This window comes from Lacerta agilis, chromosome 14 (assembly GCF_009819535.1).
Source record: "Lacerta agilis isolate rLacAgi1 chromosome 14, rLacAgi1.pri, whole genome shotgun sequence".
In the NCBI taxonomy this organism is placed as follows: Eukaryota; Metazoa; Chordata; class Lepidosauria; order Squamata; family Lacertidae; genus Lacerta; species Lacerta agilis.
This window is the reverse complement of record NC_046325.1, coordinates 11,792,378-11,812,619: the sequence shown is the minus strand read 5'-3', so window position 1 is coordinate 11,812,619 and position 20,242 is coordinate 11,792,378. Positions and strand designations below refer to the sequence as shown.

At 43.1% G+C, this 20,242-nt stretch overlaps 2 protein-coding genes across 2 annotated transcripts; both read left to right on the top strand.

The window, feature by feature from the left end:
• Positions 1-265: 265 nt before the first annotated feature.
• Positions 266-1,210, top strand: LOC117057459 (olfactory receptor 11G2-like). Its single transcript, XM_033168305.1, has one exon. It carries the CDS (start codon positions 266-268, stop codon positions 1,208-1,210), a length of 945 nt encoding a protein of 314 aa, XP_033024196.1.
• Positions 1,211-13,981: 12,771 nt separating this feature from the next.
• On the top strand, positions 13,982-19,466 carry LOC117057458 (vomeronasal type-2 receptor 26-like). Its single transcript, XM_033168304.1, has 4 exons — positions 13,982-14,827; positions 15,714-15,941; positions 16,889-17,015; positions 18,565-19,466. Exons 1-4 carry the CDS (start codon positions 14,030-14,032, stop codon positions 19,464-19,466), a joined length of 2,055 nt encoding a protein of 684 aa, XP_033024195.1. The 5' UTR covers positions 13,982-14,029.
• The last annotated feature ends 776 nt before the right edge of the window (positions 19,467-20,242 follow it).

Below are 20,242 nucleotides of genomic sequence, written 5' to 3'. Positions count from 1 at the left end.
AATATTGTTGTGCAGACAATCCTCACAATAAACGGATATGTTGTGGTTGTTTCCTATGAATATAACTCTGCATGCATAAACCTCTAAACCTGACTTAATGTAAGCCTGAATCCAACACTAGGATCCAAAACACACATTTGGGGAGGAAAATGAATTATTCCATTAACACCGCTCCCTCAAAGGGCAAACCTGCTTAGCCTATACTCAAACAGTCAGATGATACCTGCTCTTGAAATGCAAAGGTGTTTTTGTTCTCTAATTCCAGATGGAGTTGGCCAATGGGACTGTTGTCACAGAATTCATTTTGCTGGGATTTGGAGGAGGGCAAAAGAAATATTTGTTGTTGCTCCTTTTTTTGACTGTGCTTTATGTGGTCACCTTGGCTGAGAACATAATCATTATCACACTGGTGGTTCTAGACACCCACTTGTCACGACTTCCCATGTATTTCCTTCTGAGCAACTTCTCCTGGCTGGAGATGTGCTACGTATCCACTACTGTACCCCGCATGCTCTTCGATCTAGTGACTCTTCATGGGAAGATTTCCTTCCAGGCTTGCTTCCTCCAGTTCTACATCTTTTTCTCTCTCGGTGGAACTGAAGGTTTCTTTCTCTCAACTATGGCTTTTGATCGGTACTTGGCAATATGCCACCCACTACGTTACCCACAAATTATGTCCCAAAATGCCTGCTATACCCTTGTGGCTGCTTGTTGGATGGTTGGCTTTCTGTGGTTTCTTATACCAGTGAGTTTCATCTCCAAGTTGTCCTTCTGTGGACCAAATGTCATTGACCATTTGTTGTGTGATCCTGGGCCACTTCTGTCTCTGGCCTGCCCACCACTAGGAAATGTTCCTTTCATCCATCAGATTTTTGTGAAAATGGTGGTTTTCATCAACTTATCCTGCATTGTGCTGTCCTATAGCATTGTGATTTTCACTCTGATGAAAACTGCTAACCAAGGCAGTTGTAGGAAGGCTTTCTCCACAGTGTCATTTCACTTAGTAGTGGTGACTATTTTCTATGGTTCTGTGGCAGGGGTATACTTAGCTGATCTAGGTGGAGAGAGTAACTCAGAAGTCACAAAGGCAGCAGCACTCTTCTACACTGCCATCACACCTTTCCTTAATCCCTTGGTCTACTGTCTGAGGAATGATCAGATGAAAGAGGCAGCAAGGAAGTTGTTCAGGAGAATGAAGAAATGGTGGTGAACTGGAGAACACTGATGGTGTGAAGATGTTGGGAGAAGAAAATGAAGCGGAAGACCCAGCCAGTCACCCAAAGAGATAAAACTCAAATTCTATTTTTTGCTTTTCAAAAATTGTATTGATTAGTTAATTAAAAAGTGCAACATAGCAAAAAGACAGAAACCAAATAATCCAATATTTAAACCATCATGCACCACAGGCTGGAAGGACAAAAGTACAAAGATACCGCATTGCTGCAAGGGGATGATAAAGAATTAATTCATACGAATATTTCCTTTCCAAACAATAAAGATATAGAAAAATAAAAGTTTTCTCCAACTGTAAATTCTATTATTTTTAAGACTAAAGGTTCCATATAGCCTTCAGTGATCCAGACATTTACATATACTAATGGCACTGAGTGACAATGTGCCTCAGTATTTGTATAAAAATATAATCATGCCACACACACACACACACACACACACACACACACAAATTAAGTCAAACTCTGCCTTTTAGATACTTTTAGTTCAAGAAGGGCAACTTGACAAACCCTTGAATACCAACAAACCAAATGATTAAGATTAAAGGTCTTCCAGGATTTGGCAATAGAGCCCCAGACTGCTGTTAAGAGATGATAAGTGTGTGCTTTATTTTTCAAATCTCATTCTGTTACCACATACAGATACAAAAGTGTTAGGCGAAATTATTGGGTAATTGTTTGGTTGTCAAAGAGCTCTCAGTGAGTACCTTATTCCAAAATTCAGCCTCCTCTGGGCAGTCCTATCACATGTACTTATATGTAACAGCTATGTGGAAGGGCCCCCACCCCAAAAATGTCCCTAGTTGCCTGCTACAAGTGGTGGCTGCTTGATGGATTGTTGGATTTCATTGATTTCTTATCCCAGTGTCTTTGATATCCAAGTTGTTCTTCTATGGACCCAATAAAGCCATGAGAATGAGTAACCTAACTTTAACAACAACAACAACAACAACAACAACGTCTAAAACATTAGGTGCCTGTTCCATAGTAAGTCAAAGCAGGGCTTTCAGATTTTCTTCCTCTGTTCTGAACTATGATGCACATCTGTTGCCTGTTCTTTCTGAAAAGTAGGATCATCTTTAATGATGGTCCTGGTTGCGTGCCCCCAGGTCGGTTCCTCCCCCCCAGCATGGGCGGAGTAATGCCATCATGCCAGGGTGGCACCATGATCACCCCGGCTTCTTGACCAATCACTTTTTGGGGGGGGGATAGAAAAGTGGCAGCGTGACACGTGTCAGGCACCTGCTTCACGCTGCCAAACACCCACCCACCCTTTATTTTAGATGTCATCTGGCCTTGCTTTGGACTTTGGTCTTGAGCCGGGGGCCAGGTAGGAATTTTTCCATTTGGCAGATTGGCACTGGCCACTTGGTTTTCACCTACCTCTTAGCAATCATCACAACTTTGGCGGTTAGGCATTGGCGCATTGATTTGTGGGGGAGGGGAGGTCAGCCATCGCCTGCCCCTCCATTGACCAAGGGTATTCCGTTAAAGGAATCCAGGGCCTGGATCCTGTCCGAAGTCCGCTTGAGGGGCTTGGGCCATGCCAGGCCTCTGGGGACACAAGAGGAGAACTACGGGCGGGTTCCCCCGATGTGGCTTCCTCTTGGGGTGGTTTACCCTTACTGACTTCCTGCAAAGGGGGCAGGAGTCCGATATTGTCCTTTGCCAATGCCTAAGCCAATACCGCTCTCATTTCTGTAATCAATAAAGTTGTGGCCTAAAATTTTGCCCAATAACCTTAAACCACAATTCTGTGCCAATGTGAATTTTATTCTAACGAGGGGCTGGTTTGGGGGCCTTGCCATACAATAGCTAAAAAGACAATAATATAAATGAATGAACAAACAAACATGAATGCATAAAATGTCTGTCAAATGCAGACTTCTCTTGTAATACTCCTTTCTGAATATCTTATTATACTGAAATCCTTCATTCTTGATGTCAGTCAGCAGGAGCCTTGGTATCTCTTGCCACCCAAGAGAACTTAACCATGCAATGATATAAATGAATGAATGAAAAAAAATAATCCACTTTTAAGTCAAATGCAAACTTTTCCTGTGGTACTCTTTTGTTCTGAATATCTCATTATACAGAATACCTTTTTTATGTGAATCAGTAGAAGCCTCAGTATCTCTTGCTATTCCAGGGAGATACATGGTGTATTCTGCAATGTCTCACATAAATTGAAATTCTGAATAGGTGATTATCTCACTTATAATTACCTAATTAACTGTGATTACATGCTACTACTTCTTCCAGTCTCAAGGCAGCTGTAGTAACCATGACAAAAACTGCAAGACATAAGGATTCCATAACTATCCCCAATCCAATTCTGCGTGGGGGCTTTGTCAATCTGATCTTGGACACTTTTAGACAGCACAGTCTGAGTCACACATCATCCTGTGTGGCCATTCAAATCAGGCTGTCAGGCTCAACACAGAACCCAATAAGGTATAATGTGGAGGCAAGAGAATGGGAGTAGAGAAGGAATTCTTTCACAGAAGCTACTGCCATTGGCAGTCCTGGTCGTTTTGCCTGTGGTGGCACACAAGACGCCTGACATCAAATGCAGTGTCAGCAACTCTCTTCCTATTCTCCACAAGTTCTACCAACCTGGAGACTTCATCATTCCCAGCATTATATCTCAGATATATAGATTTTCCGTTCCAATCAGTTTCATAACACTCCCTTCTAATGACATCTTTGAAGACACTGTGTAAGGCTATTTTTATATATAAAAAAGGTTCTTTGGTAATGTCATATATCTGTCCTAGCTATGCCACATTACCCTTCAGCATTGTGAGGATCCTACTGTTTTCTGCTTAGGAGAGTTAAGTATTTAGATAAGAACCCTATTCACTTGGCTAAGAATTAACAACTCGCCGGCTGGACTGCTTCCCTTGATGCTTCTTGACAAATTCCAATCTAGTTGGCAGAAGGGCATTCTCAGAAAACTGGCCACATATGGCCTCTCCCCAGAGTATTTACTAAGTCTAGAAATGGGAAGGGCCAAAAACATAATTAAACAAAGACTCGGGGACATTGAAGTCCAAAATGACTTTAATCAACTCTCGATAATTTATAAACCCCTGTATAACTCTCAAAGGCCCCATCTAGCAAACTATCTCAAAATACTAGACAACGCCAAACACCGATGGGCATTCTCCAGGGCTCACTTTAACGGGAAGATACAAGATTCCGATCGAACAAAGATTATGTCCCTGTAATAGCAACGAGATCGTAACCACCGGGCATGTTATTTTACACTGCCCATTATATCGAGGCTCAAGAAAAGAGCTGATTGAACCGATTCTGAGGAAATTACCCGGTAGTACAGGTGATACCTATACCAGACACCTCCTAGCTGATAAAGATCCCGAAATTAGCAGGTCTGTGGCAAAGTAGTGTCACATTGCGACAAGAATAAGACGAGTAGTGATGTCAGCAATGGAGTTCGAATTCTAACCCCGATGGAACGATAATAGACAGCAGAGACTCATGAATTTAAATTTTTAAACTTTAAAAGGCTGAAATTTGGTTTTAAATGTAAGCACCAATTCCGTGAATTGGCCCACATTCCTATTTCTATTTGTAGCACAATACAACTTACACTACCATACTTTTATAAACTGCTTTCTGGTCATTGACCGTAATAAAGATACTTATTTACAATAAAAATCAATTTATCCTAAGTTAAGTATTTAAGAATTTCCAGGTTGTAGGGAAAGAGCTGTGACTGGGGTTGAGGGTTAATTTTTAATTTTGGTCCTTTTATTTTTGAGCAACTATGTTTACTGCTTTCTCTGGATTCTTTCTTTAATCTGGTCATATTTTCTGAGAAAGTATTGATAAGTGGAAGTTGCTGTCATTCAAAGGTAGAGCATCTTCATGGTACACAGGAGGCCACTGTTTCAATGCCTGGTATCTTGAGGTAGGGCAGGGAAAGTTTCTTTAAAAGAAACTTCAGAGATCCACAGCCAGCCAGTGTAGACAATATGTCAGCTTCTTGGTTTCCTAAGTTGTATTTTATTTCGTTTGATTTATATCTGATCCCATTTTGAACAGCAACTCTATGGGTGATAGTGAACTAAACCAATTGAAATCAAGAAAATTGGGTTACTTTTTTCAGTATATTTCAATAATGTAATTAAAGACCTTCAACACCTGGAAATTTCAAAGATGCCCAGAATACTGTACAGTATCAGCATTGTGCAGGTGAAAACAAAAGATAAAAGTACAGATGCGTGTGACAATATTTCATAATGCTTATCTAGATCAGAACCATTATACTATAATGTATTCAGTAATAATGCATTTAACTGAAGAGAAGCTTATGTTACATTCTGAAACAAATCCACTCTCACAGTGCAAGTAACTCTAATTACAGGATGATGACCCAGATCTATCAGCATAGCCTGGCCTTGATATTTGCTATAGAAGAGATAAATGAAAACCCCCTGATTTTACCTAACGTCACCTTGGGCTTTCATATCTATAATAGCTATTTTGATACAAGATGGACCTATCAAGCATCACTGGAACTTTTCTCTACATTGGACAGATTCACCCCCAACTACAAATGTAATAATCAGAACAATCTAGGAGCAGTCATTGGGGGACCTATCTCTGAAGTCTGTCTCTACATGGCAGATACCCTGTGCATCTATAAAATTCCTCAGGTATGAATGCAGTAGGAGAGTTAAACAAACCGTTTGTTCATCCATTTACTTGTAAAGGTTTTCCTTTTAACAGTTGTATTTGCAGTGAGGCTTCCAGAAGTAAGACTCTGTGGAAAGTCCTACTGAATCAGGCCAGGAACCTACCTAGCCCTGAATTCTTTCGTCAAAGAGGCCAACAAAATACCTTGAGGAAGTCCACAAGCAGGACATGAGCGCATTTGTCACACCCAGCAATTGGCATTCATTATCTAGTTCAAGATGCTGTATGCTTGTACATATGATCCCACAGTTAAGATGTATTCAATTTGATTGCCAAAACCTTTAGCATTTCAAGTTATTACCTTGGAAAAACTCAGACATATAAAATATATAATTGAAAATGAGATCTATCGTGCAACACTATCAAATAAATAGCAAATCCCAACATATAGTAGAAAAAGGATTATTCAGATAATCAGCATATATTTTGCTTTTAGTAAAGTTGTGTCCAGTCAGGGTTCCAAATAAAAGAGAACATTAACAATGAACAATATGCAAAGGACCTTAAGCAGAATCCTGGAATCCTGTAACATGACAATTAAATTGTGTTTTAGCCTGCAAAGGTACAACACTAACTTGAAGAGGAAAAAGTGAATAATATATGAAAAACTATGAACTACTCTTCCTCTGCATTTTGTAAGTAAATCATATTATTTCTATGGATTGCATGAGGAATTAACTATATTATATAAATAAATTTTTATTACAACTAATCTATCAACCAAAAGTTGCTAATTGAATAAGAGCAGTGAGGAAGAGCACTTAATTTTTAGGTTTTGGAATTTAAGAAATCTAGTATTTAGATTGATGGGATATAAGGAGAAAGAATTTTAATGCAATGGACTGATGTTTCTGGGCTCTTCTCTCATTTTCCAAATGTGAGGTTTACATTTCTTAGAAGAGGGTGACTTCCAACATACAACACTGAGTGGCTTCACAAGTTTTTGTTGCTTCTACTTCTCCTCCTCCTCCTCCTCCTCCTCCTCCTCCTCCTCCTTCTTTATACACAGAGATGCCATGGGAAGCCACAATAATATTTGCCCCAATAATAATGTATTTGAGGTGCCTGTAATTTCTCTGTAGCAAAAGGCCTGCCTTTTTCTCTTCCAGCAGCAGCATTTCTGTTTTATTACCCATTGACCACCCTTTCACTCTGACTGTTTTCATGAATTTGTCCTTAATGAGAAATTTCTCAAAGCAAAGAATAATATGATGGGAAAATACTGCATTTTTTGTTTGCAATGAACAATTTCTCTGTCTGACTGTTATGAGGACTTCTGGCATTTTTTGTTGCCCATCATGTTAGTAAGATTTAAAAAAAAATCCTGCTGTATCTTCTGTAGTGTCTCAGAATATTAAATTAAAATTCTCCTCTTGCATTTTAGAAATATCATATTCCCCCCCCCACTCATTTCTTTAGCTTCATTTGGAGTTATTTCTATTTTTTGTGTTTTCTGACTTATTTTTTTTAGATGATTTTTAATGGTATTAAAGGCTTTCTCCCACTCTGTAAATAGAGAGGCGTGTGGATTTTGTTCTTTGTCATTAACTGCTTCCACCACCAGTGCTGCAGAAGCGATCTCTCTGTGTTCAGGTTTCTCCCTCTTCTTGGCCAATTCATGTACATTGTCCCTACCCCATTTCTCCATATAAGATTATAGTAAGATTATAGGAATAGGAGACTCATAGTTATGAAGTTTGATGCATTTGTATGCAAGAACAAATAAATCTTAAGAAGATGAACAATTCCATTTAAATTGATGAAATCAGTTATAAAAAAGGGGTCAGAGCTGCTTAGCCAAAGGCAAGATGTACTAGATTTAAATTTAGGAGGAGAGCAAATAGTAGTAGTAGTAGTAGTAGTAGTAGTAGTAATAATAATAATAATAATAATAATAATAATAATAATAATTTATTTTTTGTACCCCGCCCATCTGGCTGGGTCTCCCCAGCCACTCTGGGCGGCTTCCATCAAATATTAAAATACATTTAAATATCACAGATTAAAAACTTCCCTAAACAGGGCTGCCTTCAGGTATTTTCTGAATGTCAGGTAGTTGTTTATTCCCTTGACCTCTGATGGGAGGGCATTCCACAGGGCGGGTGCCACTACCGAGAAGGCCCTCTGCCTGGTTCCCTGTAACCTCACTTCTCGCAATAAGGGAACCGCCAGAAGGCCCTCCGCGCTGGATCTCAGTGTCCGGGCTGAACGATGGGGGTGGAGACGCTCCTTCAGGTATACAGGACCGAGGCCATTTAGGGCTTTAAAGGTCAGCACCAACACTTTGAATTGTGCTCGGAAACGTACTGGGAGCCAATGTAGATCTCTCAGGACCGGTGCTATGTGGTCCCGGCGGCCACTCCCAGTCACCAGTCTAGCTGCCGTGTTCTGGATTAATTGCAGTTTCCGGGTCACCTTCAAAGGTAGCCCCATGTAGAGCCCATTGCAGTAGTCCAAGCGGGAGATAACTAGAGCATGTACCACTCTGTTGAGACAGTCTGTGGGCAGGTAGGGTCTCAGCCTGCGTACCAGATGGAGCTGGTAGACAGCCGCCCTGTGTTGTGTATTAAATAAGATATTCTGGCAGCAGGGTAAAGTATTGCTATTGGTCAATTTGAAGTGTACAATCACAATCCACAGCCTGATTGGGTCCCGCCGGAAAGTTTGAATATTATTGGTTCCCGCTAAAATGTATCTTTTCCCTCAGTCCCAATGTGTCTATAAATAGAGCTTTCCCTACCCCCTTTCCCCAGTCTTGTCTAATCCCTACAATAAAGAGCTGTTTTCACTAAGACGTGTAGCTGGACTTCTTGCTATCAGAACCCACGACACAACATACTGGCGACGAGGATGGGATTGAATTAGGCCGGCTGAGAGCTGCTGACCCTAGCGACCTGATTCTGGCGACAAGACTCCCTGTGACTGACAGGACAGATCAGTCCACTAAGATGGCTGCGTCACGGTTCATGGAACCATTTCATCCCGGAGCAACTGAGGCCTGGGATGCTTACCTCGAGCGCTTTGAATTCAGCGTGGCAGCAAAAGGGGTCACTGACGAGGAAAGGAAAAAGGCGTTGTTCCTGAGTTGCTGCGGGGCAGAGACCTTTGAGTTGGCTCGGGCAATTCTGGCCCCCACGACACTGCGGGAGGCATCGTTCGCGAGCATTACGGAACACCTCTCCAATCACCTTAATCCAACAGCGTCGAAGATGACATGGCGCATCGAATTCCACAAGAGGCAACAACGACCTGGAGAGACGGTAGCAGTTTTCCTCACCGAACTGAGGAAGCTGGCGAGACACTGCAAATTCGCCAACTTGGAGGAGGCCCTGCTGGATCGGTTTGTGTGCGGCCTTCGCAGCAGCAAGGGCCGCAGGCGGATTGCGGCAAAACATGATATGGATCTGTCGACAGCGCTCCGTGAGGCCATTGCGACAGAAAGCGCTGAGAGAGAGGAGCAAGACCCGGACCAGCGAGCCGAAAAGAGAGCTGGAGCGTCAACCCACACCGTGGACGACCAGCATGTCAGCCCCAACCAAAGCCCTGTGCGGGGGATAGAGATGGTACGACAGGAGAGCACAGCAAATAAAGGTCGGCAGGGGGTCTGCCCTGGCTGCGGCGGATCACATGAGAGAAGGAAGTGCCGGTTCCGAGAAGCTACGTGTCATGCTTGTGGGAAAACGGGACACATAGCCAGGGTCTGCAAGTCGAGTGGCACGTCGGGGTCCGCGAAACCAAGAGGTCAGAGGACATCCACAGCGACGCACCAACTCGACGATTGCAACTACCTCACGCAAATCGAGGGCAGAACTGTGCCATTTCCAGCCCAAGGGAAACCAGCTGTGCGGGTCCTAATCGAAGGGAAGCCGTGTAACATGGAGGTGGACTCCGGATCCGGATTCTCCATCGTATCGGAGGACACGGCCAGATCGTTATTTCCTAGAGGTAAGCTTCCGAGATTGGAGCCCTTCCCGGCTACTCTGCAATCCTATTCCGCTGGCCGCATAGACATTTTGGGAATGTGCGCAGTGAACGTACAGTTCCGCGAGAGGGAGGCCGTATTAAAGCTTGTGATCGCAAAAGGGAAGCGCACTAGCCTGCTGGGCACGGACTGGTTCCCGGCCTTAGGGTTGGGGATCTCAGGGCTCAACACGGTCCAGATAGCTTCGGAGACATTTAACACCCTGTACACGGAATTTGGGGAGCTATTTAATGGAGAGTTAGGATGTTATAAGGGGCCTCCAATTGACTTAGAACTGGACCCGGGGGTTGCGCCAATGCGCCTCAAACCCAGGCGGGTTCCATTTGCGCTACAGCCTAAAATAGAGGCCGAATTGGAGAAGCTAATACAGCAAGGGGTGCTTTCACCAGTGGACTCTGCTAAATGGGAAACACCCATTGTCACACCCCTGAAGGCTAATGGGGAAATACGAATTTGTGCGGATTACAAATGTACGATTAATAAGGCCATCAGGGGCAACTCGTATCCAATTCCAGTAGTGTCCCAACTATTAGCGAAGCTGGCTGGGGGCAAGGTGTTTGCAAAGATTGACTTGGCACAGGCATACCAGCAGCTCCCAGTGACTCCCGCGTCCGCTGAAATCCAGACAATTGTGACGCACAAGGGTGCCTTTAAAGTGAATAGGCTGCAGTTTGGAGTCTGCGTGGCACCTGGCATATTTCAAAGTCTTATGGAGCGCCTGTTACGGGGCCTGCCAGGTGTCCTGCCGTATTTTGATGATGTGTTAATCGCGGGCAAGGATGCTCAAGAACTACTGGGACGCATCCAGACAGTCCTATGCAAATTCCGGGATGCGGGGTTGAAACTAAAGAAAGAGAAATGTAGTTTTGGGGTAGCAGCTGTGAACTTCTTAGGGTACAGGATTGATGCTGCTGGCATCCACCCCATGGAAGACAAGGTTAAGGCTATCGCCGCAGCACCGACACCTAGTAACAAGGCTGAGCTGCAGTCCTTCTTGGGCCTCGTCAATTTCTATCACGCCTTTGTGCCACACAAGGCATCGATAGCCGAACCACTGCATCGGCTACTCCAAAAGAAGTGTGCATGGCGTTGGGGGCAACCGCAACAGAGAGCTTTTGAAACGCTGCGGGGCGTGCTGTCAAAGGAAAGTACACTTGCCCACTATGATGCTGCTAAACCACTGGTGCTGGCGTGTGATGCCTCACAATATGGCGTGGGGGCTGTCTTGAGTCACCGGGAGGCGGATGGGTCGGAGCGCCCAATCTCATTCTATTCCAGAACCTTGAGCCCCACAGAGCGGAACTATGCCCAGATTGATAAGGAGGCACTGGCTATAGTCACAGGAATCAAGAAGTTCCATGACTACGTGTACGGCCGCCCTTTCACAATTCAAACGGACCACAAGCCTTTGCTGGGTTTGTTCAGCCCACATAAACAAACGCCTCAAATCTTGTCCCCACGCATGCTCCGATGGTCCATCTTTTTGAATGGATTTCAATACGAACTGTGTCATGTGAAGGGTAAGCTTTTGTGCCATGCGGACGCGCTGAGTCGGCTACCACTTCCTGGAGCAGCCGACGACGACCCAGCCCCGGCCGAGCACGTCATGATGATGGAGACACTTCCCGGACCACCCGTGACGGCCGTCGACATCGCAGCAAGAACTAAAAGGGACCCCGTCCTCGCCCGTGTCCTTGTGTGGGTGGGGAGGGGATGGCCAAGTGGGACTCAGGAAGAGAAATTTAGACCTTTCATGGCAAGACAAAATGAGCTGTCCCTCCATAAGGGTTGCATATTGTGGGGCGATAGGGTGGTTATTCCAAGGTCTTTACAGAATGAGGTGTTGGACACATTACACATGGGTCATCCGGGCATGGTTCGGATGAAATCTTTAGCCAGGTGCTATGTGTGGTGGCCTGGCATGGACAAGGACATCGAACAATGGGTGCGCACCTGTCGAGCGTGCCAGGAGGTGCACCCAGAAATGCCCAGGGCACCGGTGCATTGGTGGGAGCGGGCTAAGAACCCGTGGAGCCGGCTCCATGTAGATTTTGCAGGGCCGTTTCAGGGAAAGGTGTTCTTAATTGTAGTAGACGCCTACTCGAAATGGCTGGAGGTCTCAATTGTTCCAAACATGTCCTCAGCTGCTGTAATCAGGGCCCTTCGCATTTTGTTTGCAACGCATGGGTTACCCGAGACCATAGTATCAGACAACGGGGCGGCTTTTGTGTCCCAAGAGTTCAGGGCATTCCTGGCCGATAATTTCATTAGAGGGGTCACTTCTGCTCCCTTTCATCCATCCTCGAATGGACAAGCCGAACGGATGGTGCGCACAGCCAAGGGTGCAATAGCGCGCCTCTTGGAAGGGGATTGGTCTGCTCGCATTGCAAGGATGTTGTTCCTGCAGCACACAACGCCGTGTGCATCCACAGGCAAGTCCCCAGCTGAATTATTAATGGGAAGGAGGTTAGCCACAATCCTAGACTATGTCCACCCTGACAAGGTGCCAGGCCGCGATACGAGAGAACCACCGGCTGCCGAGGGTGACAGAACCCGATACCTGTCAACAGAGGATTTGGTTTGGGTCCGGAACTATGCAAGGGGACCCGCATGGGTGCCGGGGGTGGTCACCCGACCCAGTGGGCCAGTGTCATATTTTGTGACGTTAGAGGATGGCAGAGTAATGCGCCGCCACATTGACCAGCTAAGGCGCCGGTTCCCAAGCAGGGTAAGCCCGAGGGGGGAGGAGCCGCGCACAACTCTGCCGGCGTCTGGTGAATCGCAGCAGTCTAGTCAGGATGACTCCGAGCCACAGGGGGTGGAGGGCTCCGAGAGTCAGGAAACCGAGATCACCACTGATGAACCCAACCCGGAAACAACTAGTCAGCCTAGAGAGTCAGCTAGTGACGCAGCTCCAGCTGAGGTACCCGAGGTTATTGGAGAGAGAAGTCTGACCACGGATAGTCCAAGGAGTGGCACACCGGGGGTTAGGCGATCCGGTAGGACTCGAAGACCTCCGCAATACTTGAAAGATTACGTGCATAGTCTCAACTAGGTGCGGGGGAGTGTTGTGTATTAAATAAGATATTCTGGCAGCAGGGTAAAGTATTGCTATTGGTCAATTTGAAGTGTACAATCACAATCCACAGCCTGATTGGGTCCCGCCGGAAAGTTTGAATATTATTGGTTCCCGCTAAAATGTATCTTTTCCCTCAGTCCCAATGTGTCTATAAATAGAGCTTTCCCTACCCCCTTTCCCCAGTCTTGTCTAATCCCTACAATAAAGAGCTGTTTTCACTAAGACGTGTAGCTGGACTTCTTGCTATCAGAACCCACGACACAACACCCTGGACACAGAATAAACTCTTTCCCCCTCAGACAGCTTGTTGTACATTAATATGCACTATTCAAGAGCTCGGAATATAGAAGAGGATTTAAATCATGGCAAAACTAATTCCATAAAGAGAGTGTGGGGTAGATTATGTCATCTGATAGGGACAAAGCACAGGGCACTCTTCCCTCATTTATAAAAGGCACTGCTTAAATTTGCAACTTCTGTTTTGACATCTGCCATAGACTCCAATTCAAAGGTGCTCTCAATTCTCATTGGGACCCAGCTCCACTTCCCACCTGAACTCACCCGTCATGCACACTTTAAAATAGATATTAAACAGCTGGACGGAAAGTGATAATATAAAAAAGTATTTTCTAAACTTTAGCTCCACACACTGTGGGCTGATGTAGCGACAATCAGTAACAATCAGCAGAGTGCTCACCTAACCTCCCTGAACTTGAGTCATTGCAATGTTTCAGGTGGGGAGGCAGGAGGTGTCAGTGAGGTCAATCTGGTACAAATGCAATGGTGGGAGTGTCATATTGACTTCACCAGTGTATTTGCACTGCACAAACCTTACTGCTGCTTCACCCCTCCTACTCGCCTTTCTAGAACATCACGTAATCTCTGAGCACACCTGCCCTACCCTGCTGGCCACTATTGGTCTCCTCACTTCTTAACTTTTAAAATTTCCATTAGATCATATATGGCTCTCCTGTGGTGATAGATAAGAAAACCCAAGCTGCTTTCTATCTCCAAATGTTCCCAAATTTGAAGCTTCAATATGAGACAATTCTCCACATACTGCTATATTTCAAGTGGACTTGGATTGGGGTAATTTCTCGGCACGATGAGAATGGTGAGAGGTTTGAACAGAATATTATCCCCATGTTTGCCCAGAGAGGGATCTGCTTTGATTTCATAGTAAGGCTTCTCAAAGTGTCTTATTCCAGTGATATTAATGATATGGTGGGAGATGTAATTGAGAAGACTGAAATCATTATGAAGAGCACTGTCACTGCATTGGTCATTCATGGTGAAATCGAGACCATGCTCATCCTGAGGATATTTTCCAGGGCTTCAGCATATGAGCATATCTCAACAAAGAGAAATGGTAAAGTCTGGATTATGACAGCCGAGATGGAGTTCACTTCCATTCCTCTTCAAAGAGATTGGGACATAGACTTCCTACATGGTGCTGTATCCTTTGCTGTTCACTCCAGTGAGGTTTTAGGATTCCAGAAATTTCTTCTGATGAGAAATCCTACTTCAGAGAAGGAAGATGGCTTCGTTAGGGTTTTCTGGGAGCAGGCATTTGGGTGTCATTTCCCCAACACTACGGTAGACCTGCAGGATGAAAAAATCTGCAGTGGAGAGGAGAAGTTGGAGACTCTTCCTGCATCTGTTTTTGAAATGAGCATGACTGGCCACAGCTACAGTGTCTACACAGCTGCCTTTGCTGTAGCACATGCATTGCAGGCCATGCATTCATCCAGTTTCAAAGCCAGAATGATAGTAGATGGAGGAGTAAAACTTCAGTATCAAGAATTATGGAAGGTAATGTCCTGAATACACCAAGAACAAAGGAAGGATCCCGTTTGATCATTCCAAAGCCTTCCTTTACCAGTCAACCAGATAGCAATAGTTTTCTCCCACTGTTTCCCCCCAGTGCCTGGTTTTCAGATGCATGATGTCTCTGTTTCCTGAGAATGTGTAAAGCAGCATTGAATACTAGCAATAGGTATCCTGCTTCCTAGTATGACATTAGATCGTCATTCCCTGAACTTCAGAGCATGGGAATTCATCCAAAAGATATATAATTTGGCATTGAAGAAATGGCTCTTTTGATTGTATTATAATTTGGAATGTTTTCTTGTGGTTTTTATTGGATTGTTAAAATGGAAACTGTGTGTGTGTGTGTGTGTGTGTGTGTGTGTGTATTTCCTTCATGAATTTGTCGAAGCCCCAGGCTACAGATTCAAATGACTACAAAAATAATTGAAAATCTGTGTAAATTCAAAAAAGGCATAATGATGAACATGGAGTAGGATTTTGCTGTCCCTGCCTTCCACCACACCAGGTGTCAGTGGCAGCTATTCCTTCCTGCCATATCATGCTGCTGCCCTGTCAGGGTTAAGATTGCTTTACTAATTACTAACTCAAGGTGGTATGTGCACATCTTCCACTCTGTATGTGCATGCACACGACAGCTCATACCAGGAACAAACTTAGTTGGTCTCTAAGGTGCTACTGGACATTTTTTAATTTTTTAAATATATTTCTACTGCGTCAGAACAACACTGCTCCTTTTCTGAATCTATATCTATGATTACTCAACATAAAGCTTTTCAAGGGTTCTGTAATCAAGTGGGAATGATCACAGTCTTTGGCATATCCTAAAGAATTGTCTTCATTTTATTTTCTTCACACCCACTTTCTTTAGCTTCACCACTTTGTTAAAAGGATCATATTTAATAATAGTGCTGGGGAAAAGGTTTCCTTCAATGAAAATGGAGAGCTAGAGGCTGGGTTTGATGTTATAAACTGGGTCACATTTCCAAACCAGTCCTTTCAGAGAGTCAAAGTTGGAAAGATAGACTTCATGGCTCCCCAAGAAGAAGCGTTTAGCATTTGTGAAGAAGCCATTCTGTGGCCCAGCAGTTTTAACCAGGTGAAGTCCATTCATATTTTGTAGCGTATCCTTTACTTTCAGAATAATATCAGTTCACATACTGACTTTGCTCAGTTCTATGTTCTCCCACATCCTTAGTGTAGGTGTGGAAGAATGTTTGAATGTGTAAGTTAAATGACATCCATTTAAACCACCGTTTCACCATGAAATGTTCACCTGGAAACAAGTAAAGGTATATAGATCTAAATACTTTGATAATGGAAGCTAGAAGAGGGATCCCTTTAGTGTAACAACGCTGCCTCCTCTCCTGCCCCCCTTTTGTCCTGTACCCTCCCCAAATCTGTTGCAGAGGGCAGGCAGAGCACCTCAAAGAATCCTAACATCAACCGTATCTATTTGTAAACGAACTTGAGAAAGAAGAGATAATGAGATGCAATTTGAAGTTCAACAAGGGCCAGACATTTATTAAAGTGTCTTCAATGAGATGAGAGCTAATTCTGTTTACCTGTCTCAGTCTCTTCTCCAGGGGTGGATATTCCCCACTCCAAGCGAATCAACAGAAAACCATCTGCAGAGATGTTGTAATCCACAATCCACAAATTGAAAGAGGTGTGGAGGAACACCAAGCCACCCAACAAATTAACTTTGGATGGGAGTTGATGTGAGGATATTGGGATTGCGTTTCCTCAGAGCCAGGCAGCCTGAGTGGTCATCCCTCGCCAATATTTCTTCTTCCTCTTGGTTTTTCCATTATTACTCAGCCAGGTGTGACATACTAAAATAACTTGGCCAAATCACAGAACTGATGATTCCCAGGGGTTTTTCTCTTATGCATGACAAGGAGATTCTGGCCTTATAGTTATGCGTCTTTTTTCTCATATTGGCAACTCTGTATGAGACTGTTCAGCAAGTTTCCAGAATACAGTACATTGTTGATATACAATCTTGCAAAAGAGAGAACCTTCTCTTCTTTCATTTGTGGACAGGTGCAGCCCCGTTCTGCTTGTAATGCCAATTGCCCTGTGGGCTACCATAAAGCAAAGAAGGAAGGGGAGCCATTTTGTTGCTATGACTGCATTCTATGTCCTGAAGGGAAGTTTTCCAACCAGATGGGTAAGAGACTTAATGTACACAGCCTATCAAATGTACTGTCACTCAGGTATTCAGACATTCATTTCCCTTAAATTGAGAACATTGCTCAGAATACAGTGAAGTTTATGGTTCCTCTTATGGGGATACAGCCTGGTACACTTAGCAATGGATGAGTGGTGGTTTGTTTTTCAGAGCTAGTCATTATGTACACCAAATTGGGGGGGGGGGGAGAGAAAAAACAAACCACCAGTCATTCAGAATAAGGGGGTATAATGTTTGTTTTGAAAAAAGCATGATGATTGCAGAATTGCAACACATTTTTTTTTTTTTTACAAAGCCCTTTCTTTTAAAGAAAAACACAAAGGGACTGAGCATGTTCAATGTCCAAAGAATGATCTGGTGAGAGGTCATGGAAAATAGAAGAAAGAAATTATTATATAAATTTATATTGTTATATCAGAGCTTTCCAAACTTTTCACATTGGTGGCACATTTTAGACATGCGACATCATTTCGTGACACAGTAATTCAGTTTTACTAGCAAACTGGAGGTTAAACTAACCCCTTATAAGATATACAGACACATACATAAATTCTAATAATGAAATGTATGGGGACACAACATATCTCATGATCTGCCCTCTTCCTTTCGAACCCCAGGAGGAGTGTGGGGAGCATTCACTTAACACACCTACACACTGCAGCTAACACACTAAAGTGTCACAACACACAGTTTGGAAAACTCTGCTGTATATTTAAAAAAGCGATTGGATCCATGTGTGGATGGGAATATAACTATATATTGAATTTTGCACATCTATGAATGTGCAACACATTTTTTAAGGGATCTATTTAAACATTATTTAATCTATTTATTTTATCTATTTAGGGATCAATCTATTTCTAGCCAATGAAAGTTTGACAAATACATTTGTAAGTCTGATATTTCACATTACTACATCAGCATCAGCATCAATCTGTGCATTAAAAGGGTTGAGAAATAAAATTTACATTATTTTGAATATATATATATAAACCAGATGCATATTTTAACCTCAAATAGGCATTTTGTTTAAATTTTCCTGAAATGTGCATTTTTCTATTTTAATCAAGAACAATATTTTAAAATTAAATCAGGTGCATTTTTGAAGCACCTCAAAATTTAAAGAAGAGGAAAAATTGAAGGACAGCTGTGCTCTATCCCATAATAGACTGGGAAGTCATGTTGGGGTGTTTCAAAATATGGAACAAGTAAAATTCTTAAGAATCCTCCCCTTAAGTGATAGCACATGGTTTCCAAATCTGAGTTAAGTCCTAAAATCTTGAATGCAGTGAGTGGGGGGTGGCAGTTGTGGGGATGACAGTCGGGGGTGAGGGTTGGGTGGAGGCAATCAACCATCTCTGAATATGTCACCTTGGTTATAAGAGAAGGATGCAGAACTGTCCTTCAGATTCAAATAGGGCAAGTCATATTTAATATTTTGTTTTTAATTTTGTTTTGATTATTTTAGAACACAAATTCTGCTGCAACATCTAGAAACCTGATCAGGTTGTTTGTTGTTTGTTTTCAGACATGGATGAATGCCTTCAGTGCCCACAAGATCATTACCCAAACATGGAACGTGATTTGTGTATTCCAAAGGTCATAATTTTCTTGTCTTACGGAGAACCTTTGGGGATCACTTTGACTGTTTTTGCTCTTTCCCTTTCTTTCACCACAGCTTTAGTGCTTTGGGTCTTCATTAAACACAGAGACACACCCATAGTCAGAGCCAACAACCGGAACCTCACGTATACTCTCCTCTCCTCCCTCTTTCTCACCTTTCTTTGTGCTTTGTTATTTATCGGTCGACCAGAGAAAGTGATGTGTCTCCTTCGACAAACAGCATTTGGCATCATCTTTTCAGTGGCAGTTTCTTGTGTGTTGACAAAGACAGTCATTGTGGTTCTTGCTTTCAAAGTCACCAAACCAGGTTCCAGCATGAGGAAATGGGTGGGGAAACAACAGGCCACCTCCATTGTTCTTTCCTGCTCCCTGATTCAAGCCGTTCTTTGTTGTGTATGGCTGGCAATGTCTCCCCCATTCCCAGATTTGGATATGCACTCTGTGACCAAAGAAATTGTTCTGGAATGTAATGAAGGGTCAGTCACCATGTTCTACTGTGTCTTGGGCTTTATGGGCTTGCTGGCCATTGTCAGCTTCACTGTAGCCTTCCTAGCCAGGAAGTTACCTGACAGTTTTAATGAAGCCAAGTTCATCACCTTCAGCATGCTGGTATTTTGCAGTGTGTGGCTGTCCTTTGTTCCCACCTATCTGAGCACGAGAGGAAAATATATGGTGGCTGTGGAGATCTTTTCCATTTTAGCCTCTAGTGCTGGTTTACTAAGCTGTATATTTTCCCCAAAATGTTATATTATTCTGGTGAGGCCTCAGCTGAACAGCAGGGAGCAACTAAGAAGAAGAAAGGATTGACATATCTAACATTCTGTAGCCCTTATACATATTAAATCAGCTGTGATAAAGCAATGGGATATTTGCAACTATTTTTATTCCCTCAATAAAATGTAAATGGAATGCAATCTGTATGTTTACTTGAGGAATAATTCTTTATAAATCTGTGGTATATTTTTGTTAAATTCCCCTGTTCCAACATATCTGACACATAAGGATGATATACAGAATGGCTGCTGTGGAGATCTCGGCCTCCAGTGCTAGGTTACTGGGCTTCATATGTTCCCCAAGATGTTTTATTATTGTGTTGAGGACTGAACTGAACAAAAGGCAGCAACCTAGAAAAATAAAGAATTGACGCAACTGTCTTGTTCATTATCATATTCAATTGCCACCATCATGTTATATTTCAATTGAAATTGAGGTCTAAATCACTGTTGGATTTTTCTGCCAATTTTGAATATTTGAAAAACAACGTCCTTCCCTAAAGGCTTGGATCTTTCAAGTTATTCAAAACTATTTCGGTCACATGGTGCCTGAGCTGATATACTTGATTGTTTTAGAAAGGGTATGACCTGGTAAATCTGCAGCCAGCTGCAGGGTATGTCACCCAATATAAAATTAATTTCTGGAGCTGTAAGGGTTTTTGTTGTTGTTGTTTATTTGCTTGTTTGTTTTAAAAATCATTTAATTTGTAAACCCCATTGATTCCAATCTGGTGAATGAGCATGATCAACTTCAGGGGTCAGCAACCTTTTTCAGCTATGGGCTGGTCCAACATCCCTCAGACCATGTAG

Bases quoted from the DNA above. Each gene is read 5' to 3' on its own strand.
- LOC117057459 (XM_033168305.1), top strand. From the start codon at position 266: ATGGAGTTGGCCAATGGGACTGTTGTCACAGAATTCATTTTGCTGGGA.
- LOC117057458 (XM_033168304.1), top strand. From the start codon at position 14,030: ATGTTCCCAAATTTGAAGCTTCAATATGAGACAATTCTCCACATACTG. The intron at 14,828-15,713 runs GTAATGTCCTGA...CACTTTCTTTAG, and splicing joins AGTATCAAGAATTATGGAAG to CTTCACCACTTTGTTAAAAG. The intron at 15,942-16,888 runs GTGAAGTCCATT...ATTTGTGGACAG, and splicing joins GGCCCAGCAGTTTTAACCAG to GTGCAGCCCCGTTCTGCTTG.